This window comes from Brachyhypopomus gauderio, unplaced genomic scaffold (assembly GCF_052324685.1).
Source record: "Brachyhypopomus gauderio isolate BG-103 unplaced genomic scaffold, BGAUD_0.2 sc62, whole genome shotgun sequence".
In the NCBI taxonomy this organism is placed as follows: domain Eukaryota; kingdom Metazoa; phylum Chordata; class Actinopteri; order Gymnotiformes; family Hypopomidae; genus Brachyhypopomus; species Brachyhypopomus gauderio.
Window position 1 is genome coordinate 848,157 of NW_027506883.1, and position 14,609 is coordinate 862,765.

General features: G+C 41.3%; 2 protein-coding genes and 1 non-coding gene across 3 annotated transcripts; all 3 read left to right on the forward strand.

Moving 5' to 3' along the window:
- The first annotated feature begins 33 nt into the window (after nt 1–33).
- Nucleotides 34–2,111, forward strand: LOC143489466 (mpv17-like protein). The gene is made up of 6 exons (XM_076988527.1): nt 34–335; nt 705–795; nt 985–1,467; nt 1,670–1,740; nt 1,832–1,861; nt 1,939–2,111. Exons 2-6 carry the CDS (start codon nt 723–725, stop codon nt 2,080–2,082), a joined length of 801 nt encoding a protein of 266 aa, XP_076844642.1. The 5' UTR covers nt 34–335; nt 705–722; the 3' UTR covers nt 2,083–2,111.
- A 1,759-nt stretch (nt 2,112–3,870) lies between these two features.
- rpl18 (ribosomal protein L18) lies at nt 3,871–9,472 on the forward strand. The gene is made up of 7 exons (XM_076988490.1): nt 3,871–3,914; nt 4,632–4,718; nt 4,832–4,939; nt 5,380–5,478; nt 7,844–7,967; nt 9,081–9,150; nt 9,338–9,472. Exons 1-7 carry the CDS (start codon nt 3,912–3,914, stop codon nt 9,411–9,413), a joined length of 567 nt encoding a protein of 188 aa, XP_076844605.1. The 5' UTR covers nt 3,871–3,911; the 3' UTR covers nt 9,414–9,472.
- A 1,319-nt stretch (nt 9,473–10,791) lies between these two features.
- Nucleotides 10,792–10,864, forward strand: trnam-cau (transfer RNA methionine (anticodon CAU)). The gene has a single exon. It is a non-coding gene; the product is annotated as a tRNA-Met (tRNA).
- Nucleotides 10,865–14,609: the final 3,745 nt, after the last annotated feature.

Genomic DNA, 14,609 nt, shown 5'->3' on the forward strand with positions numbered 1-14,609 from the left:
ATTTTCATGAAATGTTTTTAAATATTTGATAAAAGGAAGCAATTGAGTAGGCAGAGAATCAAATAAATGCATTTGGTGAAAAAAATAATTTAGCTAGAATACAGACTCTTATTTCATTGCACAGAATGTACAGCACTGTTGGTGAGCAGCAAGACGAGGAGTGGAGAGCTATTTTTAACCCAAATGTATTCCATGTGCTACCCACACGGCCCGACACACACACACCATGTGCTTTTGTGTTGGACTGGACCCTAAGTGTCTATTCACGAGTGTCAAGTGGCTGTTTTTTAATTATTTGTTGACTTGGACTACAAGCAAGACAATTAACTCTAGTGGTGAGCAGCACACTTGTTTATAGTCTTTTAATGTTTACCTCGTTTCAGATAAACAAGTTAAATATCTCCTAAAAGCCACTTATTCTTTGTTGAATGTGCAAGACTAATTTTACCTGGTTTATGTTGGAGATTCCATGTGTTTTAGGTCTTTATGTCCAAAAAATAAATGCCTTGCATTTGGTAATAATGCAGTTGTTTTCTTTATGACAAACCTCTTATGTACTAACTGTATATGATTCTAGCATTCCTTCAGGATGTGAAACATTCTCACATTTTTGCTTTGACTGATAAACGCTTATCTTTAAAAAGTCTATCATCCATTCCCATGGAACTTTGACCCATTGAAGTGGCTGATTTTCATTGGCCTAGGTTTGGACTGACCTCTGCATGCAACCAATCAGTAAAGTAAAAAAAAAGGCGGTGATCTGTGCTAATCACTTTTGGACAGAGCAGCTGTCTGGTGAGTAATCCCTTTTTGTTCCATTGCATTTGGTTGATTTTGGTTAAAAACCATAGAAATGTGTCTAAATATGACTGACACAAATGTTTAGGCTTGATTATACTTACAAACCAACACATCAAACTGATTCAGATTCGTACTGTAACTTAACTCCAACAGTCATTTTGCATTTAAAACCTTTCTTTGCAGAAGACAGCATGAATCGTGCGTGGGCCATGTTCAGATCCTACTCCTACATTACCAATGTGGTGGGATACACAACCCTGTTCGCCACCGCAGACGTCATACAGCAAAGCATGCTGGGAGGTGCACAGGACAGACATGTCTATTTCACCGGGGACACTTCTGACCGGAAGACATCGACCACACACAGAGTTCAAGTGTCCAGGCCATCAGAGGACGCTCCCCTCAAAGACTCAGAATGCAGCCAGCATGTTCCTGAAGAACAGGCCGTCCCAGTAGCAGTGAACAGAGCTCACAGCCACAGCATGGACTGGGCCCAGACTGCTCGGGTAGCACTGGTCGGGCTGTGCTTCCATTCTAACTTCAACTACCACTGGCTGCGTGCTCTAGAGAGGATGTTTCCAGGGGGCGGAGCCAAAAAAGTCACTATGAAGGTTTTCCTGGACCAGTTAATTGCTGCTCCTGCCACAATAAGCGCCTTCTACATCGGTGAGCAGGTCTACGTTCACTTAGTGGTCTATGCAGCTACTAACCACATGATCTGATGATATAAATTCACAGAGTTACATGTAAACGGATGTGCGGATGGAAATGTCTCAACTGGTATGGAATTAATGAGTAACTGGATTCATTAATATATATTTTAAAATGCACTAGCTGATTTTTTAAAATATATTTGCACCTTCTACAGGCTTGAGCACCTTAGAAGGGAGAGAGGATCCTTTTGAAGACTGGAAAAATAAATTTTGGACTTCCTACAAGGTGAGTTTAATATGCAGTAAGGACAAAACTTTACCAAATACTTCAGCTGTGATTTATCCTCATCTTCACTGACTGGTTCTCCCCCTGATAGACTGGGATAGTGTACTGGTCCACAATGCAGGTATGTTTCAGCCTCCATATGCCAATCGATCCTTAAGGTACTATAATGCACATGTTCATCACTTTTGCCCCTTGCAGGCGGTGAATTTCTCCCTGGTGCCCCCAGTGGCGCGCACTGTGTTTGTTGGAGGAATATCACTTGGCTGGACCGTTTTTTTGTGTCATTTCAGACAACAAACGAATGAATCTCACGTACACTTTTTCACTAGTAGAACCCCTTAACGTCGATTTATTATACGCCATAAAATAGTCATGCGGTTTGTAATAAAATTATATAATATATATATATATAATGTAATAAAATTACATTACAGTACAGTACATTGTTGTGTTTTATTAACTCTTCTGACCACTTACCACAAAAGTCCATACAGTATCTCTATTATGACTTAATATCTCATAATAATGACTTAATATCTCATAATTATGACTTACTTTCTCATAATTATGACTTCGTATCTGATTATTATGACATGTGTTGTGAAAAGCGCTATATAAATATATTTGATTTGATTTGACTTAGTATCTCATTATTACGAGATTATAAGTAATTATGCGATATTAAGTCATAATTATGAGATACTATATGGGCTTTATTTTCTTCAAGGGAATGGGCTTCCATATTGATGAGATCACATGGAGCAAAATGTTTTGACTCTCATTGAGCTCACAACTAGTGTCCCAAATCAAATCTGTGACCCCCAAACTGTGGCCTAAATGTGATTTTTAAAGTTAGTCCAAAAAATTATTCCATGAATGTTGGCACAGTCCAATGCGCCAACAATACAACGCCACTGCAGTTCAAATAATCCAAATTTTTCGCGGTTACACTTTCGATCACTTCTCTCATATGGTTTTTAAAATGTCTGCCTAAACACTGAGTACTAAATAAACCAAAATAACACATTTAAGCATGTGAAACGTATATGTAACCTGGTCGATGGAATCAAATAGTGTTTAACAAGTATTAAGAGGCGTTTAATAGGAAATTCACGTTTTCGCTAGCTCAAAAAAGCAAATGTGAAACACCGTGTAGCCACTAGATGGCGCAGTAGTCTGCAGATTGAGTTTTTCCTGACCGATCGTTTGAGTTGTTTCATCGTAGTCGTCAAAAGTTGAATGTAAAATGCTTGTTTCTCTTTTTCTAAACATTTAAAAATATTTAGTTTTTTTATTTACACATAAAATGCACTGTAGAGTTGTACAAAAATGTTAAAAAGTTACAAATATAAACAATGTACATTTTAAATCAAACTCCCAGAGATGTGAGCGTGATAAAAGTATTTGTGGGATGCGCTGAAGAAAGGAACTCTGATCCATGTACGTTAAGGATCTGCTGCTAACATTTTTGTTCAGAAATAAACCAGACCAACCAGATTTAATAAAGTGTCAGGCTGCCATAAATACCTTTAATGTTAATCTCACGTCAATGCAAGCTAAATAACCAATTCAGTCATATGTCACTTGCTCCAATTAAAAAACGAATGCCTCCTTCTATGCATAAAGTGAACAGATTTAATTATAAATATGAACCATGTCAGTATACTTCACACATATTCACATACCTTTAAAATCTCACATTTACATTTAATAATCTTTTTAAATGATCTGAATTAGCTATTCATTTTTATATTTTAAAAAAACTATCTTAAAAGGTATATTTTATATTAAAATGTAGTATATAAATATTCAATATATTATATTTACGTTGATATTTGACATTTATTCTTTATATTTGTAATTAGTTTTTATTTTTGTAAAACTAATATTAAGACTTGAGCTATATATTTTATAATTGGTTTTTTTCTGCTTCTATGTTTTAAGGAATAATTTATTATACCCAACGGAAAGAATGAAGACGCTACAAAGACTTTTATTTCCATGTATGTGTCATATGCTTATTTCCTCGGGCCGTCCACGTGAAGAGCCGCAGTGACGACCTATGACCTCCGCGCGTTGATCACGTGCTGCGGCGTCATCACGCTGTTCACGCCGAACGCCTTATCGCGAGACTACGACACTTCCGGTTCCCTTTTCACTCCGAGTCCAAGATGGTAGGTAACGGTTTAGACTTTTTGGGAATACGTGTTCTGGTAAAATCTACGTCCATCCTCAAGACTGTGTTATTATAAGTCCATTAATGGCACTTAGATCAACCTCACACACATCCAGCTTGTTTATTTGTTACATATGTGGTGTTAATTCGCAGTTAAAAGCGATATTGATGGCACGCCAGCGGCACTCTTGGCTGTGTGGGTTTAGTTTTGGTCCGTGGCGCTTTCATTACAGTTACAGTAACAAACACAAACCATTTAAAGTCCGAATAAGTCGGAATACATAATACCCGCAACATTGATTTGTATTAGTCGGAGTTTGCTGGCGTCATGCCGGCGTGAGCAGCCCAGCGTGGGCTCCGCTAGCGGGCCTGCTAACAGAGACCTGTTATAATGTTGGGGCTTCTGTGCGAGTCGAAATGGGTCGGTAGTGAGTCGTAATGGGTCGGTAATGAGTCTTAGTGAGTCGTAGCTGGTCTCCAGCAGCTCTAGACCACAACTCCTGGATGTATGGACTCATTTGGCTGGCAGGCTGGCCTATCTACTTTGCTAAGAGAGCTGGGTAGTGTTAATATGTGGTCGTGGGTGCCCAGCTGGGTCTAGTCCTGGTCCCGGCTAGGTGACTAGGTGTGATGATTTTGTATAAGTTCACCGGGCCACGCAGACTTGGTGACGGCTCGGTTCTGTGGGTCATGCCGGTGTGTGTGCTCTTTGCAGGGAGTCGACATCAGACACAACAAGGACCGTAAGGTTCACAGGAAGGAGCCCAAGAGTCAGGACATCTACCTGCGTCTCCTGGTGAAGGTGGGTGTGCGGAGAGCACCGCTCTGAGGATCTGGTGGGGTCTGTGGTGTTGGGGCGTGACTTACTGTCGTCTTATGCGCGGCCTGATGGTGGAACTGTTGTTGTTGTGACAGTTGTACAGGTTTCTGGCCCGTCGCTCAGATGCTCCCTTCAACAAGGTGATCCTGAAGAGACTCTTCATGAGCAAGTCCAACCGTCCCCCTCTGGCCTTGTCTCGCATGGTTGGTCCACGTCCTCCTCTATAAGTGTTCCACCTCCATGTCCTACAGATAGCAAATATTACCAATTATCAATTTATCCCAATTTTTTGTTTGTTTATTTTTTTAGCTTCAGGACAATCCGTTTTTAATTAGGCCTTACATTAATTATGATGCTCTTTGTGTGTATAATCGTCATTTGGGTAAAATGAGTGTTTGGTGTGTCCGTACGCTACAGTTGATGTGCAGGTGTCCAGAAGGTTGAGGTGTAGTTCTACAGTCTTGTCTGATTGACTCTGCTGTAGTTGTCTGATTGACTCTGCTGTAGTTGTCTGATTGACTCTGCTGTAGTTGTCTGATTGACTCTGCTGTAGTTGTCTGATTGACTCTGCTGTAGTTGTCTGATTGACTCTGCTGTAGTTCTACAGTCTGTCTGATTCACTCTGCTCTCCTCCGTCTTTCAGATCCGCAAGATGAAACTTCAAGGCCGTGAAAACAAGACTGCCGTTGTCGTGGGAACCGTGACCGATGACGTCAGGATTCAGAACATCCCCAAGCTGAAGGTACATGTCCCTCGTTTTCTTCTACGCACTGCTGTGTGCGTGCACATCTCTCTGTCTTAACCGTGTATGAACCCATCGATCGGCCAGTGACCGGAATCTGCCGTATTTCCGTATGTTTGGCTGTAACCGGTGATCGGCCTGTCGGTCTCGTATAACTAGTTTTGGGCTGGTCACGTTTACACGTGCCACACACGACCATTACAGATCTAACTTACTTTAATCCAGAATTCAGTTCGCATATATGGACCTTGAACTAGCATTTGTCTGAGGCTGATGCTAACGGATGTTAATGAGGGAGGGGCCCAATTTCAGTAGGGTTTGTAGTACTTAGTGAACTCAATAGTCTCCCTATGTAGGGGAGAGGGAACTTCAGACATTCAGTGAGGGAAGAAAAGATGCTCGCTGTTTTCAGTGCATACTTGGGGAAAGAGCCGTGGAGGATCAACCCCGGAAACGTTCAACGAATTAAAAAACATCTTTCGGTTGAATATGCAGAATTTGAGTACGTTAACAAAGACAAAGAGGTTAAGCTTTAGCCACCAGCCAGGAGACCCTGCTGTCTTATTTAGCAGTGAAAATACGAAAGCCATAAAGAATATGGAGTTCATAGCACTAAATGACTAACCGTTTTCTGTAGTTGAGTATACAGGGTTTAGAAATGTAATAATTATCTCGGCCCGCTGAGTAAAAGTAAAAATATTGTTTTTAATGTCACTTGAAGGTTTGTGAAAATCAAAGGTTTTTCCTAAAACTTGGCGCACATTTTTATGTTGTGTTAAAAAAAAAGCTTCAGTTAAGACAATGGGAATAAGAATGTTTGTGCTGTTCTTTATACTTCTTGGAAAGAACATCCGTTTCGGCCAAGAAAATATCGCTGTATCTCTGTCTTATTCTTGGTGAAATTTACATATTTTACTAGCAATTTAAATATCCATCTCTGTATTATATGCGGATCCTATTGTGGCAGTCAATAGTGTCTTTAGGAACCTTAATGCCTGATTTGTGTATGTAGGGCTTAGTTTTCATGTCCAGACTTTGTGATTATAATGTTATGCCCAAGTCTTGTCAACTATGGTCAACTAGCTTTTATCTATTCTTAGAAATGTAAATTTGTAAATTGGCTATTTATTGGCTATCTATTTCATCTTCTCAGTCCCAAGCCATACTGACCCTGAAACAGTCCAGTTAACGTTTTGGTTTTCATGCTTTTAAAAATATTCCAAAGGCATTTAAAGTTAGAAATGCAAAACACGAGTAAAATTGTAATTTTGAATCCATCTGCCCCCTTTTGTCATTGTGTCCCACTTCCGTGGAAGTGTGTGTTGTCAGGTCTGTTCCTCCAGGGAAGTGTGTGTTGTCAGGTCTGTTCCTCCAGGGAAGTGTGTGTTGTCAGGTCTGTTCCTCCAGGGAAGTGTGTGTTGTCAGGTCTGTTCCTCCAGGGAAGTGTGTGTTGTCAGGTCTGTTCCTCCAGGGAAGTGTGTGTTGTCAGGTCTGTTCCTCCAGGGAAGTGTGTGTTGTCAGGTCTGTTCCTCCAGGGAAGTGTGTGTTGTCAGGTCCGTTCCTTCGTGAAAGTGTGTGTTGTCAGGTCCGTTCCTCCGTGGAAGTGTGTGTTGTCAGGTCCGTTCCTCCGTGGAAGTGTGTGTTGTCAGGTCCGTTCCTCCGTGGAAGTGTGTGTTGTCAGGTCCGTTCCTCCGTGGAAGTGTGTGTTGTCAGGTCCGTTCCTCCGTGGAAGTGAGTGTTGTCAGGTCCGTTCCTCCGTGGAAGTGAGTGTTGTCAGGTCCGTTCCTCCGTGGAAGTGTGTGTTGTCAGGTCCGTTCCTCCGTGGAAGTGTGTGTTGTCAGGTCCGTTCCTCCGTGGAAGTGAGTGTTGTCAGGTCCGTTCCTCCGTGGAAGTGAGTGTTGTCAGGTCCGTTCCTCCGTGGAAGTGAGTGTTGTCAGGTCCGTTCCTCCGTGGAAGTGTGTGTTGTCAGGTCCGTTCCTCCGTGGAAGTGTGTGTTGTCAGGTCCGTTCCTCCGTGGAAGTGAGTGTTGTCAGGTCCGTTCCTCCGTGGAAGTGTGTGTTGTCAGGTCCGTTCCTCCGTGGAAGTGTGTGTTGTCAGGTCCGTTCCTTCGTGGAAGTGAGTGTTGTCAGGTCTGTTCCTTCAGGGAAGTGAGTGTTGTCAGGTCTGTTCCTCAGCACTATACACTTTTTTTTTTTTTTTTTTTTTTTTTTTTTTAACTTTACCTGAAATATTGTGGGGCGAGCTACTGTGTGCTCACGCACACACACACTCAAACACACTCTCTGTTCTCCAGGTGTGTGCCCACTCACACTCTCTCTCTGTTCTCCAGGTGTGTGCCCACTCACACTCTCTCTCTGTTCTCCAGGTGTGTGCCTTGAGGGTGACGTCAGGAGCTCGTCGCAGGATCCTTAAAGCTGGTGGACAGGTCTTGACCTTTGACCAGTTGGCACTAACTGCCCCCAAAGGACAGGGCACCGTGCTGCTCTCTGGTACGTTGGTGAGAGAATGCATGAGGGCAGACGTGTGTGTGTGTGTGTGTGTGTGTGTGTGTGTGTGTATGTATGCACGCGCACATACATTACATGTGACTAATCAAGGTCTGAAATGACAGTAATGCAGATTTTGATTGAGTATTGTCAGAAGCCTCCAGTCTCATGGTCAGGTTCCTGTGGCTGGTAGGAATTCAGATCAACTGTTTCCTTGTGGTTTTTGAATGTCTTTCACCGTTAAACACTGGCATGAACTCAGATATTGAGACCTGCCTGTGTTGACCGCAGCAGTGTGGTGGTGGGTTACCTCACACCCAGCATCCTGGCTAGTTACCTGTCCACAGCACGCTGCCCACTCTGGAAACCCACAACCATCTCAAAATACATCACACAGGACGTCTGTGTTGAGGTTGTGTGCCAAATCCCCACACTGTGTTTACATTTACGCTGTCAGCAAAGAATGTTCTTGATGACTGCTGTTCAGTGCACTATTGCTAGTGAGATGTATTCTCAGTGTGTGTGGTGTGGTAGGTCATGTAGACAGTATCTGTGTAGTTTTGTTCAGTGCACTATTGCTAGTGAGATGTATTCTCAGTGTGTGTGGTGTGGTAGGTCATGTAGACAGTATCTGTGTAGTTTTGTTCGTCTTCCTCTTCCCTTGGTGTGGTTCCTGTCAGACCCCCCAATGCTGTAGTGACCCTGATCAAAACAACTAGATAAATGTGAGCAGTGAGATTGTATTATCTTTGCATGTTTTTATAAAGAAAAACATTACAAATGTGTGATGGGAATGTAAATCTCTTCAGTGATTGCAGTTCTCAGATTTAAAGTGTGTGTATTGAGGTGTGATATCGATGCTCTAAATTGAACGCAGAACAAAAGAGCATTTGACCACTCGACCTCAAGAATCAAGAACCAGTCATGGAATCAAAGCATATGACTGGTTGTCATTCCATTAGACTGTAGTGGTTCAGTTTAGATCAAAGTTAAGGTGGAGACGAGGCCAGGTGACGGTACTAAACGCCCCAGCCCTTGACCTCTCCGGGCCGTCAGCAGGAGTGTAGATCCCCCCCAGTAAACCATCTACATCTCCTGTTTGGTGTGTACCTGCAGGTCCTCGCAAGGGCAGGGAGGTGTACCGCCACTTTGGGAAGGCCCCTGGAACCCCCCACAGCCACACCAAGTAAGATCACCCATATAAATATGAACCGCTGCTGTAACACTGCTAGCCACCACTCATTACATTATTGTACCTTTAAATGTTGTTTAATATTAAGGCTCTATTGTAAAGCCTGCAAGGCAGGTGAGATCAGTCTTTGTACTCTTACTGTGGTTGAAACATCTCCGTGTCTTCTCTCTCACTTCCACAGGCCGTACGTGCGCTCCAAAGGCAGGAAGTTCGAGCGTGCCCGTGGGCGCAGGGCCAGCCGCGGATACAAGAACTAGACACGTGTGTCTTTGTGTTGGTCGGTCTAATGCAAATAAAGTTTGGCTATTAAACATCATTGCGCTTTAGTGATTTATTCTTTTTTGTTCTTGCCTGCAAAGTTCACTTACGGCAACAGGCAACCAGTCTGTTTTTTGAGTCATTGTTTTTGATGTTTTGTGTGAAACATGGTTGATTAGTATTTAAAAGCAGTCATCATGGAAAACCTTGCAGAATGCACATTGGTATTATGTCTGTAAAATTTTTAAATGCCCCTAACATGAAGTGGACTGAAGTCTCAGTGCGTCACTCCAAAAGTGCCTTAAGTTCATGTTCAATTTCTTAATTTCAATGACTTAAATGTCATTGCTAAGGGCAGATGTGCACTGTACAGTTATATGGAAAATGAACAAGTGATATTTATAGTTTATTTTAAACATTTTTTGGTAAATGTCCTACGGTCTACACATAGCAGAGTTTCAATATTAATATAGTCAAAGATCTGGTCTCACGTCACTGGAAACTTCATAGAACTCAAAGCCTCATGTACTATGGTTGTGGAAATATGTGATGCAATAGTGAATAAAAGCCATGCTTTTCCAAAACATTTCAAAAGCACCTGTTGTACTGTGTTGAGCTATAAAAATTTATTTTTGTGCATTTTCTGTGCGTCAAATATGGTCAAATCTGTTGACTGTTTCATAACTAATTGTGAACTAAAATTCATTACAATTGATTCCAGTGATATTTGTTTGCAAAATCTTTGCAAATCATTTAAAATCTGCTAGGCCTTGCAAAACGTTTTATAAAGTGTGCTTTAAAATATGCTGAAGCATGCTTTAAACTGGCATTGGCGTATATGTAGGTTATTGTTCGTACTCTGGCCTCCCGTGCATGTCTGTATTATTCAGTAAATTGTGGTGCGGTTGGCTGAAACGGTGCTGAAACCAGCGCTGGTACTGAGTGCTGAGTCTTGAGGAACCCCGCCTACACCTGCTGGTACGTGGGTCACATGACTGTCCATCCTGTCCTTGTTTGTACCAACGTTATCGTCTCGTTTAGTTCTCATCCTTTTGCATCTAAATTAAAAATTGTTACATATTAGGTTTGCTTGTATTGCTGATGGAAGCTGCTTGTGCTAAATTTACAAACTAATCTGACAGTGGCTCATCTCAAATATCTCAAATTGTGACTTTTGGTGAATTATGAAAGATTCTTTTTTTTTAATTTAATTTTATTTTTTGTTGAGACGTATAATATGACTAGACACGGTATTTAGAAATTGGTTTTAAGTTGCACTGTGAAGGTTGTAAAGTCAGACCTTAGTTGATTTCATTTGTTTTTATATTATCTTTGAATATTTATGCCCGACCTGGTAATCTGTGTGTGTGAAATTAAGCCTCGTTAGCGCAGTAGGTAGCGCGTCAGTCTCATCATCTGAAGGTCGTGAGTTCGACCCTCACACGAGGCAGCAGAAGCTTTTAGGGCAGTCATGGCCTGGCGGTTAGGGAACTGGTCTTGTGACCGGAGGGTCGTGGGTTCGATTCCCAGACAGGCCATGACTGAGGTGCCCTTGAGCAAGGCACCTAACCCCAACTGCTCCCCGGGCGCCGGGCTAGGGCTGCCCACCGCTCTGGGTACGTTTGATCCACAGCCCCCTAGTAATCACTAGTGTGTGTGTGTGTGTGTTCTGACTGCACAGATGGGTTAAAAGCGGAGGACAAATTTCGATTGGGGTGTAAAAAATCACAATTGACAAAATATGGCACATTTCACATTTCATTTCAAGTACTGATGATGTGCAAAATGTTTTGAATACAAAAATGGTGGCCATTTTGGCTTCACTGCAGGACGGGGCTGTGAGCGGAGGAAGCGTTGTTGAGCGTTTCATGCTGGTGCTGCAGTACCAGTCTGGACATTTTCAGTATGAACCCATTCAGCAGTCTTGACAGAATTATTTCAAAGAACGTTAACTCACTCGAACAAGACACGATACTGTACATGCTTTCTGAACACTTGTGAGAGAACATGATTCACTTCGTGGCCCAGAAAAGGTGACGTTTGTGGTTTTGTATGGATAATCGATGACAGATAATGTGTACGCCATGTGTAAACAAGCTAAACAAAACTGCTGAGTGGTTTATTGTAAACTTAAAGGTTTTTCTTTACACTTAGTGATAATGGCATTCTGCAAATAATACCAGTGCAAGATTACGGTCTTCTAAATTTCCCAATAAGTTTGATCAAATTCTATAGGCTGAGACTCATGCATGTTTTTCAGCTGAACAGTACTTCTAAGCAGGATGGTTTTATTAGACATAGATTAGACCTTAGACATTAGAATTAAATTTTTGTGTTTCCTTGTATCTTTATGAGTTCCATTTCCTGTGAGGCCCTCAGGGTTTGTGGGGTGTGTAGTCTGAGATTGGTGCTGAGGGCCTTCTAATGAACCACCATCCTGAACCCGCAGAAGTTCACATGGGCTGTGGAACTTCGGTTCGATTTTGCCTCATGCCACACACTGATTTATTGATGCATAACACTGAATGACCGAACCGTGTGTGATGTGTTTGTGCCTCCAGGATGGATTCCTGTACAAGATCATCGATTTCAGGAAGCGTCTGTGTTTGATCTTCCACCTCTGGTTTCATTTACAGTAGTCATGATTCGGTCATGGTGACGTGTAACGAGACACACGGTGGTGCCTTTGGCTAGGACTCCCACTGTGCTTTTCCCTTCTGCGTTGTGATGGGCATCATGTCTGTATGGTAATGGCGTAGAGGGGAGATGTTTAACCAGCTAACAGACCTGCATCTCCTCTTCATCATTGACTCGTCATCAATGCTGGGTTCACAGAAGCGTTTTCTAAATAACTGATGAGGTCAAACGCGGGAAGTGCTTGAGAAATCTGCTGATTATGTGGAGAATTGTGAACGCACACACACGCTCTTATCTGCCAACGTAACACTTCACACTCACTCTTTTGGCCCAAGGCTAAAGATAACTGAGAAACATTTAGACATAGATTAAAATTAAATTTAAAAATAGAATAAAATTAAACGTAGAAATCTCTGCTGATTGGTATTCAAATCTCATTAAAGTTACTTATTAATTAACTATTTTAACAAGCTGATCAAGTTTGGAGATGTTTGGCTAATTACATATTTTTAAAAAACCAACATACAAAACCCAAAAATTATAAATGACCTGTTTATTCGGTGACATTACAACAATGCTGTAAGTGAAATGCAGTCCTTATTGGGGCAGAAATCCCTGTACTTACAACACACCAGTACCATATACACAGCATATGAACACATAGAAAACGTGTTTTTGTGCACAAGTTACAAGTGAAGAGTGTTCCACTGAATTCCCTTCACCTACTCTCTCTCTCTCTCTCTCTCTCTCTCTCTCTCTTTCTCTCTCTCTCTCTCTCTATATATATATATATATATATATATATATATATATATATATATATACAGACACACTGTGTATAACTACAGTTTGCTGGACCCATTTTGATAGAAAAGTTGATTTTCCGCCCCAAGCAAAATAGGACAAAATGTCCATAACTTAAGTACTTAAAGTAGACTTGAGTGATCTAAGAAAGTGATCTAAGAACAGCTTACTAAACAAGAATGATTTTGCACATCAGTATTTTAATTGTAAACTGTTAATAACTGACACAACAGTTATATGACTAGATGCTTTGTTCTTCTATAATTAAGATTTGCTCTTTAAGGTTACGAACAGAAGATACTCATCAGATCTGATCTCCCAGTGTGAACGGATCTGAGTGGATACACAGGTCATATGAACAATAAATACATTAAATAACTCGTTGGAAAGTTCCAAATACATTCAAGCTAGAACAGCAAGCATGACTTTCAGACGTTATCACGAGACCGTGATCACGGTGGGCAGGGAAGGAACAAATGAATTTGCTTTAATAAAAGCCCACCTTTCATTTAGGTATAATATTTTCCACAGGCTCTATCTACATATGCACAGTATTTTTACATGTTACAGGCTATTTCCACTTTGGGGTCTGTTGTCCTCTCACACACCCCCTCTGTCTGTCTCTCTCTGTGCCGCATTACTCCTGTTTTACAGTAGGAAAGACCCATCGGTGCTGTTGCTCATACACGCCCCCTCCCCTCTCTACCCTACACTGGGGGGTGACCACCATCTGATAGTGAAGTCTTCTCTGCCCCCACGACTTCCCCTCTACTAGTGTTTTGGGTTTGCTTTGGTCTTCTGTGTCTTTCTTTGTGTTGTTAGGTTCATAATGGGGTCTCACATGAGGAAGTGAATTGTCGATCAGGAAAAGGAAAAAAGACCAGCTGTGTGTGTCATCTCGTTAACGGAAAATGGAAAATATCAACAATTCCTCAGTTCGTCTGACCCTTTAAACTGCGTTCTACACTGTGATTGTATTTGCACCTTTGTTGGGGTGTGCAAATGTTGATTAACAGAGAAAGTGAAGTTCACCTCCCTCAGCAGAGTATTTTAATAGGAACTACCTTACTAATTTTGCCACCAAAGTTTAAAACATGTTTAAGAAAAGTGACACCGAGAGTATACTGGGAGTATACTGGGTATACTGAGTGTACTGGGTATACTGAGAGTATACTGGGTATACTGAGTGTACTAGGTATACTGTATAAAACTGTTCAGGCACGATATCACACCATGACTTGTTCAAATGTCTGAACTTCTTTTTAATGTGTAGAAAATACAGCAGATGTAATTCTACTTAAAATTGAAAGAATTCGAAATATTTAGAAAATGATTTCATATTGAGCAAAAATGAATATTTGTTGTCTTAATGTTTCTTTTTTCTTTGATTAGAATGTTTACTCCGATTAGAATTAATTTACATCTATAAATGATCTGAACTCACTCTGCCTGCTCAGTCTGTTGACCAGATGGACCCCCCTGCACAGCTGCTGTTGTGTAAATCATCTTGGAATAACTATTGACTATTTTAACAGGGGTAGTTCTGGGGTGGAAATGGGTGTGTGGTATGGGGATTTATGGCCTGCTTTCAAAATTTTTTTTTACCTGTGTAGTACACTTTCCTGTGTACTACATGAAAAGTCTCACTAAATGTAATAAATTTGTATCTAATATATTAGGCAATGTTCATAAATGGTTCATTAAACAAGAGCAACTCATAAAGCATGAGAAATGGAAACGTTCGAAAGACACTG